Raw genomic sequence first — 17,696 nt, forward strand, 5'->3', positions numbered from 1 at the left:
ACAGGGAACGAAAGGCTATTTACAATTTGCACAGAAAGCAGATGGCAGTTACAAGAGTCGAGGGGCATGAAAGGGAAGCAGTGGTTGGGAAGGGAGTGAGACAGGGTTGTAGCCTCTCCCCGATGTTATTCAATCTGTATACTGAGCAAGCAGTAAAGGAAACAAAAGAAAAATTCGGAGTAGGTATTAAAATCCATGGAGAAGAAATAAAAACTTTGATGTTCGCCGATGACATTGTAATTCTGTCAGAGACAGCAAAGGACCTGGAAGAGCAGTTGAACGGAATGGACAGTGTCTTGATAGGAGGGTATAAGATAAACATCAACAAAAGCAAAACGAGGATAATGGAATTTAATCAAATTAAATCGGGTGATGCTGTGGGAATTAGATTAGGAAATGAGACACTTAAAGTAGTAAAGGAGTTCTGCTATTTGGGGAGCAAAATAACTGATGATGGTCAAAGTAGAGAGGATATAAAATGTAGACTAGCAATGGCAAGGAAAGCGTTTCTGAAGAAGAGAAGTTTGTTAACATCGAGTATAGATTTAAGTGTCAGGAAGTCATTTCTGAAAGTATTTGTATGGAGTGTAGCCGTATATGGAAGTGAAACATGGACGATAAATAGTTCAGACAAGAAGAGAATAGAAGCTTTTGAATTGTGGTGCTACAGAAGAATGCTGAAGATTAGATGGGTAGATCACATAACTAATGAGGAGATATTGAAAAGAATTGGGGAGAAGAGAAATTTGTGTCGCATCTTGACTAGAAGAAGGGATCGGTTGGTAGGGCATATTCTGAGGCATCAAGGGATCACCAATTTAGTATGGGAGGGCAGCGTGGAGGGTAAAAATTGTAGAGGGAGACCAAGAGATGAATACACTAAGCAGATTCAGAAGGATGTAGGCTGCAGTAGGTACTGGGAGATGAAGCAACTTGCACAGGATAGAGTAGCATGAAGAGCTGCATCAAACCAGTCTCTGGACTGAAGACCCCAACAACAATACTTTGGCAGCCGACTAGAGAATACATGCTATTATTCTCTTCTTGACTGCGAAAGGACGAACACTAGTAGATATCCGTCAGAGAATGAAGAATGTGTGTGGGGTAGCGTGTCTATGAAAAACCACCATCGTGGAAATTGTTGATGAAGGGTGCTGCTACTTCATGATAACACGCACCCCCACATCGCAAATGCTGCAGCGTGAAAGTTGCACCAACTCAAGTGGGACACACTCGAGCACCCACCCTATAGTTCTGATCTATCCCCATGTGATTATCTAACAATACCACCACTTGCAAAGTATATTAGAAATCACGCAGCATATGTTCGCTTTATCGGGCAATGACAAAACTATTGACTGTGGATGGTGTCGTCAGAATCGAAATAATGAGGTCACTGTAAAGAAGTCATTAATTTGGCACTTATCTTGAATGGATTCCCTCGTAGATTTTGTCGAAGTCATTATGGCTCATCTTGTTGATTCTAGGGAGATTCCACTTGGGCTGCTAGAAGGTCCGGATCTGTATTTTAGCAATATTTGAAGACCTAACAGATGCGTTTTTCAGGAAATTCTTGATGATCAAACAATCCCAGATCGGAACAATGGCATAGTAGAAATAATTTTTGACTTGGTGTTCAAGATACACATTTTTTAACAAACTTTTTGTAAATTCACATATACTTCTTCTTAATTGTCACATCATCAAGAAAACAGTTTTGTATCAATCTTCACATTTTTAATTTCCAATTTAACCAAACACAATACTTGACTGTTCTTTTACAAAGCGAAATAACAGCATAACTTCTGCAAAGTGAAACAAAGACTGCTCTGTGCACATTCACGCCAAAATGATTACAAGTAAATCAAAGATTATGACAGTCTCACGGAAATGAATACACACAAGAACCATATCACTATAATATATCGATACATCGGAGTACCTATACATTAATAAAACCAAATGTGAATATTGTCACAAAAATGTCTTTCACTTCGCAGAAAAGTAATAAGATATTACTGGTATCGAGAACTGGGGTTGGAGTGCCGAAATGGTCACGTAAATAAAGAACCATTACAATTATCACATCTTCGGTCCCTTAAAAAGGGTTTTAAAGGTTCGATTCCTGCAGACAAGGAAGTGCAGCAGGCACTTATGGACTTCTTCATGTAATAGGACACGGTGTTTTACCAGATAAGTATCTTCAACTTGATGTGTTGGAGGGATGATTACCTCAATGCTCCCAATAATTTTGGCCAATTGGCATTGCAATTCTGGACTCTACAACCTTCAAATGAATATGTTTTGATCACCACTTATATCGTAAACAAACATAAGTTAGAGTGTGAAGCAAACATTATAATGTGTGGAATAATTTAGATGAGGTTGCAGGGAGCTTTGTAGCGGCTTTCAGTAACACCACAAAACTGTCCTCTGTTACTGCAAATGAAACAGGAATGACTCTGACATGAGGCAACTGCTAATATGACAGAAACAAGATGCAAACATAATTGCGTAGAAAACTAGGGAAGGGACATTTTCATCAGTACATCTACCCTGCATTTTGAATGCAATATAATGACACTGTCATAACTGGGTAATGATAGCAGCTTAAACAACAATAATTACTTCAGTTGAAACTTCAAGAGAGACCGTGGTAGACATATTGAGAGCGTTCCAGATGGCAGAAATATTAATAATTCTGGTGTAAGTTTCACCTTGCTGTATTATTTAAGAATTCTTCTTTTTATACTGTTATAACTTTAAAGTTTTCATATGAGCATGAATATTTGTTACATAAACATTTGCAGATAAGAATGGAGATTTCATTCACAGTGAATGAAGTTACACAAAGTTCTACACCATGTGATCCATTACTAGTTACGTCTTCACGGGCTACTCTTGTCTAATAATGTTCTGAGGCGTTCCCATGAGCAGCTCCATGCTGCACTTGCTGTTGAACTCAAACCACCACACAACACTGAAGGAGTACATGAAACAAATAATACAAGACAAAACAAATATACTATGTGATCAAAAGTATCCAGACACTGTAGCGTTGCTCTTGGGGGACAAATATAAAAAGAATTCTTACTTTTTTTTTTTAATGTCGAAAAAGTGAATATTTTGATGGGCCACTTGGCAACAGACTCGGGGATTGATTACACTATTATAATAACATAGGTTGAGCATTAAATACCTGAATAAGAGCAGCATATTGATATATATTTGAGATCATTCGGAAGGAACATTATCATTTCTGTGCATTTTAATAGTCGCGATGTAGTCATACCCGGATCAACACTAAGGGACCAGAAGATTTATAGACTTTAAAAGAAATGCAACACTACACAAAAAAAGTTGGTTCAGAAATAATAGGAAAACGATAATGTTCCTTCTGCCTCATGCTGCGTTCGGCCCATCAGCGTGATCGTAATTTCTGGTGATGAAGTAACACAAAATAATTATCCTTCAGGTAAATAAGGAGATGGAAATCATCAAGGTTAATTTACTAAAATAAGCACACTTATCTTTAACACACGTTTTTTTTTAATGCTACATAACTTTTCATATTAAATTACAATAGATGACCATTGTGGTTAAATACTTTATACATAACTGTCAAAATGTCCTCTTGATGCTGTCTTTTCGTAATCAGTTACAAGAAACTACATGTTTTCTGATTGGAAAAAATAACAGTTAGCATATTCACTCAATATTTTCACATAAAATATAAAATACAGTTGCGGAACGCAGCAAGTCCACGTCCGCCTTTCATAGACTACAAACAGTAAAAGGTGAGGCGCCAAAAGCCTCATTTGTCTTGAAACAACAGAATTCTTTTTTATACCATTAATCGATACATGTACATAGAGATTTACAGGCACCGTGCAAGAACGGCAAAGATAAAGAATAATAGACTCTGTCGCTGCTATGCGATAGTTCATTTCTTTTACTTTACAATTGTTCGATAACTTTAGGCCATCAGGCATTTACTATTGAGTGTATATCAATGTTTGTGAGGTGAAAATTACTAATATTACAACACCTGCCTGTAAATGACTTCAAAGTTCATGACACCCTCCATCGGTAATGCTGGAATTCAATACGGTGTTCGGCCATCCTTAGCCTTGATGACAGCGTCCACTCTCGCAGACATACATTCAGTCAGGTGCTGGAAGGTTTCAGGAGAATGGCAGCCCATTCTTCACGTAGTGCTGCACTGAGAAGAGGTATTGATGTCGGTCGGTGAGGCCTGGCATGAAGTTGGTGTTCCAAAACACCCCAAAGGTGTTCTATACGATTCAGGTCAGGACTCCGTGCAACCCAGTCCATTACAGGGATGTTATTATTGAGTAACCACTCCGCCACAGGCTGTGCATTATGAATAGGTGCTCGATCATGTTGAAAGATGCAGTTGCCATCCCAGAATTGCTCTTCAACAGTGGGAAGCTAGATGGTGCTTAAAATATCGATGTAGGCCTGTGCTGCGATAGTGCCACGCAAAACAACAAGGGGTCCCCTCCGTGAAAAACACAACCACGCCATAACACCACCACCTTCGAATTTTACTGTTGGCACTACACGTGCTGGCATGTGACGTCACATTTTGTACCGTGATTCGTCACTCCACACAGCATTTTTCCACTCTTCAGTTGTTTAATGTCTATGCTCCTTACATCAAGCGAAGCATCGTTTGGTATTTACTGGTGTGGTATGTGGCTTTGAGCAGCCACTCGACCATGAAATCCGAGCTTTCTCACCTCTCGCCTAACTGTCATAGTACTTGCAGTGGATGCTGATGCAGTTTGGAATTCCTGTGTGATGGTCTGGATAGATGTCTGCCTATTACACATTATGGCCCTCTTCAACTGTCGGCAATCTCTGTCAACCAAGAGGTGAGGCTAGCTTGTATGATGTTGTGCTGTGCATGTTCCTTCATATTTCCACTTCACTATCACTTTGGAAACAGTGGACATAGAAATATTCAGGAGTCTGTGCTCTCTCATGATGTCTAATGACTACTGAGGTTACTGATATGGAGTACTTGTACTTGGCAGTAGGTGGCAGCACAATGCACTTAATGTGAAAAATATACATTTTTGGTGGTGTCACATAGTGTATTTACCCTAATACAAAATGCCCTGTCTATTAAAATGCCTCTTTAGCACATAATTTAAATATCATAAACAGAATAATAATATTAATTATAGACATGCTTGCTCATTTATGTACGAAAGTGAGGGTACAGATAACTTTGCACTTCTAGTGCTCATGTGAATAGTCTAATTTACTTTCCTAATAATTCTGTACCCTTACAATATGCATCTATTCACTGGCATTTAATCCACATTAGCAGAAGACATCTTCTTAGATAGACAGTTTGTCAATGTCCTTTAAACTCAAAAGTTTTGTTGGAGTGAACACCATTTCTAAAAGTGTTTGTTGTGTTAATAACAATTATCAGTTGCATGTAGTTTAAATAAATGAAAATCATAACAGTGATGCTGTCCTTTAACCACAAAGTAATTATTATTGTGGAAATTCACGCATGTAGTCTCAGATATCTGCATCAGAGGAAAATTTTATCCACTGAGTAGTTATTATAATGGATGTATGTGTGGCTATTCACATCGGTGTGCTCACACATGGTTCAATCAAAAGGTTTTGGTGTTAACATGGATAAGGACAAGTAAGAATTTGCAATGCTGGATGACCAGCTGATAAATTACACTTAGTTATTTCATAATTAAGCCAACTAAGGGCACTATTAAGCTAGCATCTACTGCGAGAGTTGTTTTTCTTCAGTGCATCATTCATCTGATCATATGGCAGCGGTTGTTTCTTGGGTCAGAAAATCCCAAATATTACTACAGCTGTTTTGAAGCTGTCTCATTTTGGGTAGTCATCTGGCTGTACACTCATTCACTCTAGATCTGTTCTGACATTTGTGTACAATAATTTTTTTGTATTTTTTCAGCGACCATTGAGTTACTGACTAAAGTACAGGCTGCCTTGACTGCATCTGCCACAAAACAGGATGAAAGTGAGGAGAAAGAGGCGGACTACTCAGATCTCTGGACAGCAAAACCATTCAAAGACACGGATCACTGGTTTCTCATCACAGGTTTGGACCTTTCTTATTTAAATTGCTGTAGCTGGAAACATTGACCTCATATTTTGTCAGTGATGAATTACATGTACATACGAGGGCGGTTCAGAAAGTAACCTCCGATTGGTCACAGTGCGGGTTGTGGGGGGAGTAGCGACGCCATCTGTGCGTTCACGCACTCAAAAGGCAGTCGGCATCAAGCCGTGGTTGAGTGAACGTCGTACCTGCGCTAGTTTAGTTTTTGTGGCAGTTTGAAATGTGTGCTGCAATAGAAAGCCCCGCCAAATGTGAAGTGCGTGCTGTCATAAGGTTTTTTACAGCCAAAGGATATTCTGCAGCAGCTATTCATCGTGAGCTTTGTGCCGTGTACGGACCGAGAGTTATGAGTGAAGGAGTTGTCCGTGAATGGGTACGTTTATTTAAAAGTGGACGAGAAAACGTTCGTGATGAAGAGAGGAGTGGTAGACCATCATTGGTGACTGACGAACTCGTTCAGACAGTTGATGCAAAAGTTCGTGAAAATCGACGTTTCTCAATGTCGGAGTTGTCTACTGGTTTTCCACAGATTTCTAAGACTCTCTTGTACGAGATAGTGACAGCAAGATTGGGTTACCGTAAGTTCTGTGCACGATGGGTGCCCAAAATTCTTACCGACCACCACAAAACTCAAAGAATGGCCTCTGCATTAGACTTTGTCACGTTATGAGGACGAAGGAGAACCATTGTTAAACAGAATCGTGACCGGTGACGAAACCTGGATTAAGTACGTGAACCCTGAGACAAAAGAACAATCAAAGATGTGGGCACATTCAAATTCGCCTACCAAACCGAGAAAAGCCTCGCAAGATTTTTCTGCCAGAAAACTGATGGCAACGGTGTTTTGGGATGCCAAAGGGGTGTTGTTGGTTGAATTCATGGAACGTCGTATGACCATTAATCAAGACGTGTACTGTGAAACAATAAAAAAGTTACGACGGGCAATACAGAACAAACGCCGTGGTATGCTGACTTCCGGTATCGTTTTTTTGCACGATAACGCCCGTCCTCACTCTGCTCGCAGAACAACGGCCCTTCTTGAGTCCTTCAAGTGGGACGTTATCAACCGTCCACCTTACAGCCCAGACTTGGTGCCAAGTGATTATCACCTCTTCATGCATTTGAAGAAATGGCTCGGGTCACAGCGGTTTGATGACGACGAAGAGCTCAAAGATGCGGTCACAGGCTGGCTCCAGGCACAAGCGGGTGATTTTTATGCAGAAGGAATTTCAAAGCTTGTGAAGAGATACGATAAGTGCCTCAATCGCTATGGAGACTATGTAGAAAAATAGTGCAAAGATGTAGTTGTAAGATGTATATATTAAAATATTTTTATTTAACTTGGTGTATTTTTTTAAATCAACCGGAGGTTACTTTCTGAACGGCCCTCGTATAACAGTGCCAGGTTTACATTGTGAGACAACTGGTGTTGAATTAGGAGCTAATTCTTGTCTGACATATTGTGTAAGTGGCATTAACATGATGTTTGCTAGTTGATCAAATCTTGCATATGATTTTCTTGCACGTTTTATGACATGCAGTGTGACTAGTTACCATAGGATAACAATGAATCACTTGTAAATGGCAGCAGCACTGAAATTATAATAGGAGGCATTTCAAAATTAATGTAGTGGTTCCAAATGGCTCTGTGTAATTCATAGTCATAGATCAATAAGAATTACAGAGATTTTAAAATAAAATACATAAGACAGTGAATCAGAAGGTTCACACACATTCCAAAGCTGAGTTGTACAGTACATGGTGACACTGTGTTCTGCTCTTGGTCACTTAAATCTTTGAACCTGACATCCGAGGATTTCTTTTAGGTGAAGTATCTGAAATTCTTTATCTAAAACAATAATGGGGAGGATGGTGAATCAGATGCACAACTGATTCACATAATGAACAAACAGTGGTTTATTCATTGCGTAATATACTTACTAATCCTCTTATTAGTGTACAGGAGAAATGCCAATAATTGGTAATACAACAGAATTTCTTCTAGGTTGTATGTAAAATGATAGTCTGAAAAGTTTCAAACCCAACCAAGAAATAGGACATTTTTTCTTCAAATTCATTTTTATTTTTAAATAGAATCTTTGTGCAGGTCTACGCACATCTCCCAGTGATGCTCCCATCTCTTTAACCTGTCCAAAATAGTTGTTTATGAAGGTGATGGCCTCTTCATTTGATGAAAATTTCTCTTCCTTGGACAATTTTTATCCAAGGGGACAAAAAATAAGTCACTCGGGTCTAGATCGCAGTCGGTTGACTTTTGCCCTAGCAACCACTGAAGTGTGAGACGGCACAGAGCACTTGCCACCCATTGTGTGGTCACTTTTCTCGTTCCTAAATTTTCAGTCAATATGTGACAAACACATTCTTTAGATATGCTCATAGGCTCTGCCATCTCTCTCATCTTAATTTGGTGGTTCTCTAGCACCATTTGGTGGGCTTCACTAGTAAAATTATCAGTGTTGTAGTTTTTGGCTACCCAAGACATTCATCTTCGCCCAAGCTGGTACAGCCATATTTGAATTCAGCTGCTGAAAATTTAATGGTGGTAAATGGTGGTGCAGAGCCTCCCATACAAAGCATTCAACTCATGTTTAATTTGCGTAGGCGTATTGGTTTTCAAAAAAGAAATCTAATGACAGCGCAATACTTAGTTTTATCCATTTTTCACAAAAACACTTGGATCGACTCATGGAAACAACTATCCAACAACAAATACTCATTCACAGTAGGTGAAATTTTGGTGAGTGCCTAATTATGCTTGTGCAAACAAATATCCCAACTTCTATTGACAGGTGCTGCTATCTTCACGTTGAGGTCAGAAATGTTTGTTACCCTCTTATATCACAAGAAAAGTAGTTATTTTGAGAAAGGTCACCACTCCTTCTCTTATATTACCCAGCTGCTGTTTGTATCTACTGATTTCAGAATTTGTCATTTAATTGATGAAGAGACAAGTACTGCCTGTCTACAGATAAAAAGCTGTGCTATTTTACTTTCTTGAGATTCATCTGACAGCTGTTTTATTGCATTACAGCTTTACCCACGAATTATAAAATATTATGCTCACCAGTCAAAAATTCTATATTAATAGCAATCTCAGACGTAGTGCAGTTGTATAAGTTACCCGTAAAAAAGTACTGCATGAAAGTGCTGTCAGATCGTGATAAGATTTCATATAATGCAAAAATTGTCAACCTGCTATGTTCAGAAATGTGAAATGGTGCACCTCAAAATCTACATCCTAGGACCACAATATAATTGGAATAATTCAACTACAAATATGAAGCTGTAACGATTTGTAGGGATATGAAATCAAATTAGTATATAGGCTCAGTTGTAGGTAACACAGATGATGACTTTGATTCATTTTTTAGGATCCTGAGAAACTGCAGTCTGTTTACAAATCAGACTGCTTGCAAAACTCTCATATGACCTGTCATAGTACATTGCTAAAGTGTGTGGGACCCATACCAAGTAGGTCTGACAGAGGATACTGAGTGTACAAAAAGAACAGCGGAACAAATGATGTGTCATTTCTTTTAGCCACAGGAGAACATCACAGAGCTGCCAAAAGGCCTGAACTGGCAGATGTTTTAAAACAATCCCACAAAAGCCTACATACAGAGTTTGGAGAACCAGTATTAAGTGAATAACCTAGGAACATTCAGCAGAACTCCACGTGGTGCAACCGTAGGGACTGCAAAGACAAGATTATATTACCTACAGCAGTCACAGAAGTGGTAAGCAAGCACTGTTCTTGCACTCTGTACGTGAATGGAAGGGGGAGGAGGTCTATTAACAGCTACAATGGGAACAACACTGCAAATCAAAACTTTTGTATCACCTATCACAACTATGGATTTGTGTTTAAAACAGGGATTTCATTTCAAAGATGTTATATCCCTGTTCATATAACAAAATAAATACGAATGTGTAAAAACTAAACACCTCTGTCGTGTATATGACTGGTTGTGTGCCTAGAGGGACGCTGATGAATATCGACAGCAACACTAAGGAGCCTTTACCTATGACGGTTTCATCCGAATATGCCTCATTCCTTCAGCTGTTTGTGTAGAAATCAGTTTGCGTTACTGTACAGTACATTCTGTGCATCGAGCAATGTGTTTGTACACCTGATCAGGTTGATACCGTATTACCTCCTAATGAGGCAGAACGAGGAGACTGAAATTAAAAAAAAATGTTTTGTAATTGTAGCTCTGGATTAAGATGACCATTCTAGTAGAACAGTAGCAACAAAAGATGGTTCAAATGGCTCTGAGCACTATGGGATTTAACTTCTGAGGTCATCAGTCCCATAGAACTTAGAACTACATAAACCTATCTAACCTAAGGACATCACACACATCCACGCCCGAGGCAGGAATCGAACCTGCGACCGCAGCGGTCGTACGGTTCCAGACTGTAGCGCCTAGAACCGCTCGGCCACCCCGGCCGGCAACAAAAGATGGCATAGCCCAATCTACAGTGGTGTACATATTGCAGCAGTTCAAGCAAACTGTGCCAATACAAGGCTTTTGCAATCTTGAAGACCTGGAGTAACATCATACAGGGAAGATCGGTTTGTATGTGTACAAAGTAAATGTTGGAGGACTCGTACTGCACCTGAAATTCGTGAGGGAGTAAATAGTGTACAAGCAGCTCCAATCTCTGTCTCAACAGTGCACAGCTGTCTTCGGGAATGAGGTTTGAAGGGGTACATAGTGGCCAAAAAAACCTTTTACAGAAACAAAATAAGATGAAAAGATTTCAGTGGGTACAGCAACATAAAAACTGGGGTGTGCAACATTGGTCCAAAATCTATATATGAAGTATTTGGAAACCATCGTCAATTTTTGATCATCAACTTGGTGCAGATTGTATGAAGAGTCAGTGTGTGACATCCGCAGTGAAGCATGGGGGGGGGGGGGGCCTCAGTTATGGTGTGGGGATGTTTTGCAGTTGATGCAGTCAGCGATCTAGTGAGAATTGATGGGACATTAGTGAAGGAAGATACTGATCAACAATCAGATTCGCTCTGGCAAGAGGCTAATCGGTTGTGGGTTTGTTCTGCAGCAGTATAATGATTCCAAACATGCTTCCATGTCGTGCAGAGTGTATGTTAGTAGAAAATAGGAATGTGGGGATCTGAAGAACATGATTTGGGCAAGAGTATCACCTGGCTTAGATCTCATGTTGGACTGTAACAGAGTAGGGGTTTGAGAGAAAAAAATGTTATACAAATAAATGATGATGATGATGATTATAAAATATCCAACATTCCACATAACACCTTCTCTTTGTTTTTTTCCTTCTTTTTCCTTTCTAGAAATACTTACCCCAAGCTATGCATAGCACAATACTAACAACTCTTCCTCTTTCCGAGCTCAGCATCTCACTCATTATGGAGGGACGCTGACTCAGTGTATAGTGTGTGCAGTGACTGATAGTCAGATATGAGTGAACATTGTGGCATTACATTATTTAATAAGTTATATGTAAAAAAAGTATTGTATACCAGGAGTAAATCTAATGATTGTCTCTAACTAGAAGTCTGTAAATATATGTGTATACGAATTAGCTTATTTTTAAATTGATCTAAATTTGTAAGTACTTTGACATGTCCTATAGCCTTGTAAAAAGAGATCTATAGATGATTAAAGCTACTACTACTACTATCTGCAAAACACTAAAAATCATATCTCCATAATGCCAAGAGCATGTGGAGTTGGTCTGAGGGGAATGGTGGATACTCTGAAGAAGCTAAGGTCTAAATCACATTGTGTTGTGGTTAATGATAGAGAGAAAATTTATTTTGTTGTATTTAGTTTGTATGATGTGTTTATTTCAATGTACATAGTTTTTCTCACGGGTGATCAAAAACTTTTCTGCTGTGCACTTAGCAGTAGCTTGTGGAGTGTGTCAGTGTTGATTCATTAAGCTAAACGAGTAGCATTTAATAGTTTTTCCAGATATTATGTGAAATTTCTGATACGGCCACCTTACACTGAGGTGTGAATTACAGAGGAAGGCGAAGATGCAGTGGCTGCCCTGAGTGGGGAGTCGATGGTTGCCCCAGTGGTGCCTGAGGAGAAGCCCGTGAAGAACGAGATCTGCGTTATATCCGCACCCAGCATTGTCATCACTGTAGAGGCAGGCATCGGGACACGGACATTGCCGATGATCCTGCTGGAGATGGGGTTCCAGGGCGAGGCTAGGAACTGGAGCTCACAGGTAGGGTCTCCGATGGAGTGTTTACTGCTGGAAATGGAAAGTGTTACATCGTGAAGGACCAGTTCAATTATTTGTCAAACTTTGTGGAGATGTTCATCACATAACAGGTATCAAATAATGGAAATTTTATCCTATGTGGAAATGATATCCAACATCAACATTAGTATTAAATGTGACACAGGCCCCTCTCCCTTCCCTGAACACAAACATATTCTTTTTATTCACTGTGGCATGCAACCAAGCAGCCTATGAATATCATCCTACGGCCTTTCTTACCACGTCTGAAACATACGCTGTGTCAGCTGAGATCGATGCCTAGAGATTGCTGTGAAAGTAAGTGTCTTCCCATTGAATCCCAGACACACTCTAGCGGTACAAATCGGGGCACTGTTCAGGCCATTTTAAGGGTCCCTACATCCTTCAAGGATTTTGTGATGTTTACTGGAGCGTGGGGTTTTGCATTATCCTACACGGAATATCCTACACACACACATATATGTGTGTGGATGGATATGTGTGTGTGTGCGAGTGTATACCTGTCCTTTTTTCCCCCTAAGGTAAGTCTTTCCGCTCCCGGGATTGGAATGACTCCTTACCCTCTCCCTTAAAACCCACATCCTTTCGTCTTTCCCTCTCCTTCCCTCTTTCCTGATGAGGCAACAGTTTGTTGCGAAAGCTTGAATTTTGTGTGTTTGTTTGTGTTAGTTTGTGTGTCTATCGACCTGCCAGCGCTTCGTTTGGTAAGTCACAGCATCTTTGTTTTTAGATATATTTTTCCCACGTGGAATGTTTCCCTCTATTATATTCATATTTTGTAGGTTATATTGACTGTATGTATCTTTATATTGTTGCCTGAAAAATCTCCCTAAAGAGCTAATACTCAACACATGTTGTAACAGTAATCGTGTAAAGATGCCATTGTGTCCTGCATAATGCAGTTTAATATTTATGACACTGGTCTTTATAAGAAGGCAGGTGGCCAGTAAGTTTTTACAGCCTGAACATTTGTAGATTCTGTGACATGCTGTTTGTACAGGATACTTCATTTTCCTATCTTATTATATAACATAAATAGCCTGTTACAACCATCTAGTTTTGATTTCAGGTTCTGATAGATGAAAACACCAAAAACACAACACATTACCATGCCAGATGCGGTATAGGAAACCCGTTGGCATACATAATGGCCTCCATTTTTCTCGGAATGAATAAATATAGGTCCTACACGGTTTTCGAGGGAATCTTGCACCATTCTTCCTGTGAAATCGTGCGAAATTCAGGTAATGATGCTTGAGGTGGAGAATTATCACACATTTTCCTCTCCAAACTATACCATAAAGATTCAGTAATAGTAATATTGAAATCTTGTGACTTTGGCGGCTATGGAAGATGTGACAGTTCATCCTGGTGCTCACAAAACTGGCCCTACACAATGTGAGTTGCAAGAGCAGGGGCTCTGTTGTCTTGCAACACAGCTTTATCATTGGGGTACAAACATTGTACAAATATGAGATCGATCAACCAAAACGGTCACATAATCCTCGGCTGTAGTGCGACCTTGCAGAGTAACTACGGGAGCTACGGAATACCACGATATGGCTGTCCCACACATCTCCGGATCCCTCCACTTTCCGTGTGGACAGAAGTTGGAAACTCGTGTGACCAAATGACTTTGTGTGGTTTTGGAACTCCAGTTCGCTTTGCAATTCTCAGCTTGTGGAGCTCCTTTCGTGTTGTTTAGATGCTGACTTTAAGTTCTGCAGTGACTTTTGCCACAGCCATCCCCTTATTTTACGACAAAATCCTCTCCGGTGACCATCTGTCGTGATCATTCAGCACACACTCTCGTCTGTACTTAGCTTGTGATATTTTTCTGCTTCCCCTGTATGTGGTATAAATCTACAATATGGTTCCTCTTGAAACACCAAACATTTCAGTTCTCTTCATTACAGAAGCACCCATCATAAGGCTACTAACAATGTGCTCACGTTCGAATGCACTTAACCCCGACATAATGCACTCACAACTACACAGAACACGGTTCTCACCGCGATTGACACTTGCAAAGTACTGAGGATACTGCACGGGAGCCGTTCGTAATCGAATAATACGGCACAACCTGCAGGCTTCTCTAGCATTTACTTTTATGTACGAGCATGCATTTCTTGCAGAGTTTCCATGTTTTTTTGTCCAACCCTGCTGTTATAGTTTGAAGTTGTACATAGCATAGATGAAAAAATGGGTCAGTATTGAACATAAAAACTTGGGTGCTACTTTTTACATAGATAAGTAGTTTAACATACCCTGCCTGATCAGTGAACCGTAGTTAACCTGTGCGTTTTGCTGGATTGTGTCATAGCCAATATTGGTATACAGCATCACAGTTCTGATCTTTGTTACACTTGTGGTTATAGGCTCAGTTGTTTACATAGCGTTAACTGTATACTTAACTATTTTGCAGTAACTTACACTTGACATAATATTTCAGACTTTAAAAGAAGCTCTTACTGTGTGATATCATTGTTATTACAAATTTCTTTTCCCTTCAGAAAAGTACTAGGCGCAAAACGAAGATTTATACAGCTGAAAGGTGGTATATATGAAATTGTGCAAGAGTTGCATCTTTCTCAGTGACTATCTACTGGTGTTCTGTGAGTAAAAACCTATCATAAAATCAGTATTCATGTTCCATATGTTTTATTTTAGTTCATAAATTGTTACTTTCAGATTAAAAGCTAAAATTTTGAAAAAGTAAGCGCAGTTCAGAAATAACTTCCATTAGACTATAAAACTGATGTATTTCAAAAATCTTAAAACAGCACTTTTGTACTACTTAACACGCTGACAAATTCCACCTGCTTACGATTCTACACGTAGCTCGCAGACAGAGATGACATCTCGAAGCTGTTCGTCTGAGTCGAGGCATTTGGACCTTAGTGCACTTTGTTGTGTGCGTAACGAGGTGGAAATTGCATTAAACCGAGTTGTGCTGGAGGGCTGATTTCAAAAATGTTGCATTTGAAATGGCACAATAATTCTTGAATTTGCCGAGCAGTGTGTGTCAGAGGGACCAGTATAGATGACGGGTTGTGTCACTTGTTTTGAATGACTCTCCTCAGTATCTTTAATATCTCACAGTAGGCACCAGAATTGATTGTCCTTTCATGCTTGTCAAGAGATTCCTTTAGTGTTCCATAATATGGTAGTGGTAACATTTTGGCTGATAGTTTAGTGTGCTGTTTCGCTTTGTTGGGCAATTTGGTAAGACGCTACACCATTGACTATTGTTTTGTCTCCTTGTTAGCACTGGAAACTCGTGTCTTATCACTGATCACAGTTTTGTTTGGTAACTCTTCTCTTTCTTCGAGGCACTGAAAAAGACTACTTTCACTTGACTCCAGCAACTAAAGACTACATGAGAATGACCCAGAAACCTCGCATTATCGACACTACAATGCTCGACTATCTTTTTTCTGTTTGAGCAAGACTTGTCCAGAAATTTGAAGCCAAAATGGTCTGATTATTAACTTTAAAATGCTCATCTGGTGTGCAAGGCTCATCCAGCAAATGGTCTAGATCTCGTGGCCTCGCCATTCTCTGTCAGAACGTTGGCTTTCTCTAGAAGGAGGCTTCAGTTCTGCATGACAGTATTTCAGTGCATTCTCCCACCCTTGTCATGTCCAAAGCGGAGCTCACTACTAGTAGCTGACTCTTCTGTTTTGAGAATGTCTAACACCTCTATATTTCACCTGGTGCTTCCATTCAGTATACATAATGACCTGTGTCCATTACACATTTTCCGCATCATATACGAGCCAACGGTCTGTGAGCTGTGCATCGGGTTGATAGGATAAACCTAGAAACCTACCCTTTCCTCAAATGCGGCAATGTCCCTGCAGATGAGAGAGAATGCAGTACTGGTGAACGGGTGTAGTTGCCGCACTGGTGTCTGCTTCCGACACGCCACTGCAATCGACATAGACTCATTCACTGCAGGGGGCAACTTCTTAACACAGTCGGTGTGCTCCAGAGGCATAATTGGACTTCTCTAACTGTAGTGGATTGGCACCCCATGTCCTGCTCGTCAACTACCCGATAGCACTGTTCCTGGAACGTATATTCGCTTCGATGTTGACTCGTGCGTGCAATACGTCGGTCTCGGAAGCTGTGGTATGCTTAGAATGTTTAGAAACTGAGAGCGAGGGTGTGTTACGTGTTGCAGCTGTACGTGGACAGCAACCTGAGTGTGCAGATGGCCTACTACAACAGCTACCTGGCGCTCTGGGAGCCGCTCATAGAGCCGGTGGAAGTACTGAAGGATGGCAAGCTGTCTCACGCCCTGTGGGAGCTCCGTGCAGAGGTAACATTTCCTTATCTCTTTCGTCGTGTTTCATTGTCTTCATTCAGCGGTATCGATAAATTTAAATGTTAGAAAGGCTTTCCTGAAGGTACTTTGCTGTATGAACCCTTGCATATAAATGAAATGTGGATGGTAAACAGTTCAGACAAAAAGAGAATAGAAGCTTTTGAACTGTGGTGTATAGAAAAATCCTGAAGTGTATATTTTGTTGATTTACGCAACCAGATAGAAGGAAGTGTCTTCGTCTCTAAACACCAGCAAATGTTAGGATCAAGTGACTAATGAAGAATTGGGGAAAAAAAAGAAATCTGTGGCGTAAGTTCACTAATTGAATGGACCAATTGATAGAATTTATCCTGTGGTTGAAAGATTTTTCAGTTTGGCAATGGTGCAAGGAGGGGGTTGTTGAGGGTCAAAACTGTAGGAGCCCAAAGCTTGGCCATAGAAAGCAGGTTCAAGCGGCTGCAGGATGTAGTCGTTATTTGGAGATGAAGAGGCCTGCACAAATTAGACTGGCATGGAGAGCTGCATCAAACCAGTTCCTGGATAGACCACAATAACATCATTACCTACTAGTTCTAAAATGTAGGCGGGTCAGACATTGGCTCTTGATCCACTGTAGTTCAGTATTAGCACCAAGACTGCGTTTAGTGCCACAGTAACTAGAGAACTCTGTTTTCTGACACAACTTGCCACATAAGCAACAAATGAGCTGTTCCTTAAAGTGTTTGCCATCTTCTTGCTGCAATGGAGTTACGTCCAGTAACTAGCATTATGCTGAAAACATGAATAGGTGAACATATGCATGCCTCACCGTGTTTAATGAGCTTTCAAATTGGCAAGTTCCATTGCCACATCTGTAGTTATTATCACGAGATCACAATGACTGCCTTTGTCGACTCACAGCCAGACTTTTGCTTTTTGGCACGGAGTAGACAT

At 40.2% G+C, this 17,696-nt stretch overlaps 1 protein-coding gene across 1 annotated transcript in view; it reads left to right on the forward strand.

Annotated features, from left to right (window-relative positions):
- The window catches only part of LOC126215376 (intermembrane lipid transfer protein Vps13), a 442,186-nt gene that overhangs the window by 201,927 nt on the left and 222,563 nt on the right, over positions 1 to 17,696 (forward strand). The window contains exons 32-34 of the mRNA XM_049942070.1: positions 5,981 to 6,127; positions 12,189 to 12,397; positions 16,620 to 16,757. Coding sequence (XP_049798027.1) covers positions 5,981 to 6,127; positions 12,189 to 12,397; positions 16,620 to 16,757 — 494 coding nt within the window. The remainder of the gene's footprint in view (positions 1 to 5,980; positions 6,128 to 12,188; positions 12,398 to 16,619; positions 16,758 to 17,696) is intronic.

The sequence above is a fragment of the Schistocerca nitens genome, chromosome 12, assembly GCF_023898315.1.
Source record: "Schistocerca nitens isolate TAMUIC-IGC-003100 chromosome 12, iqSchNite1.1, whole genome shotgun sequence".
Lineage (NCBI taxonomy): Eukaryota > Metazoa > Arthropoda > Insecta > Orthoptera > Acrididae > Schistocerca > Schistocerca nitens.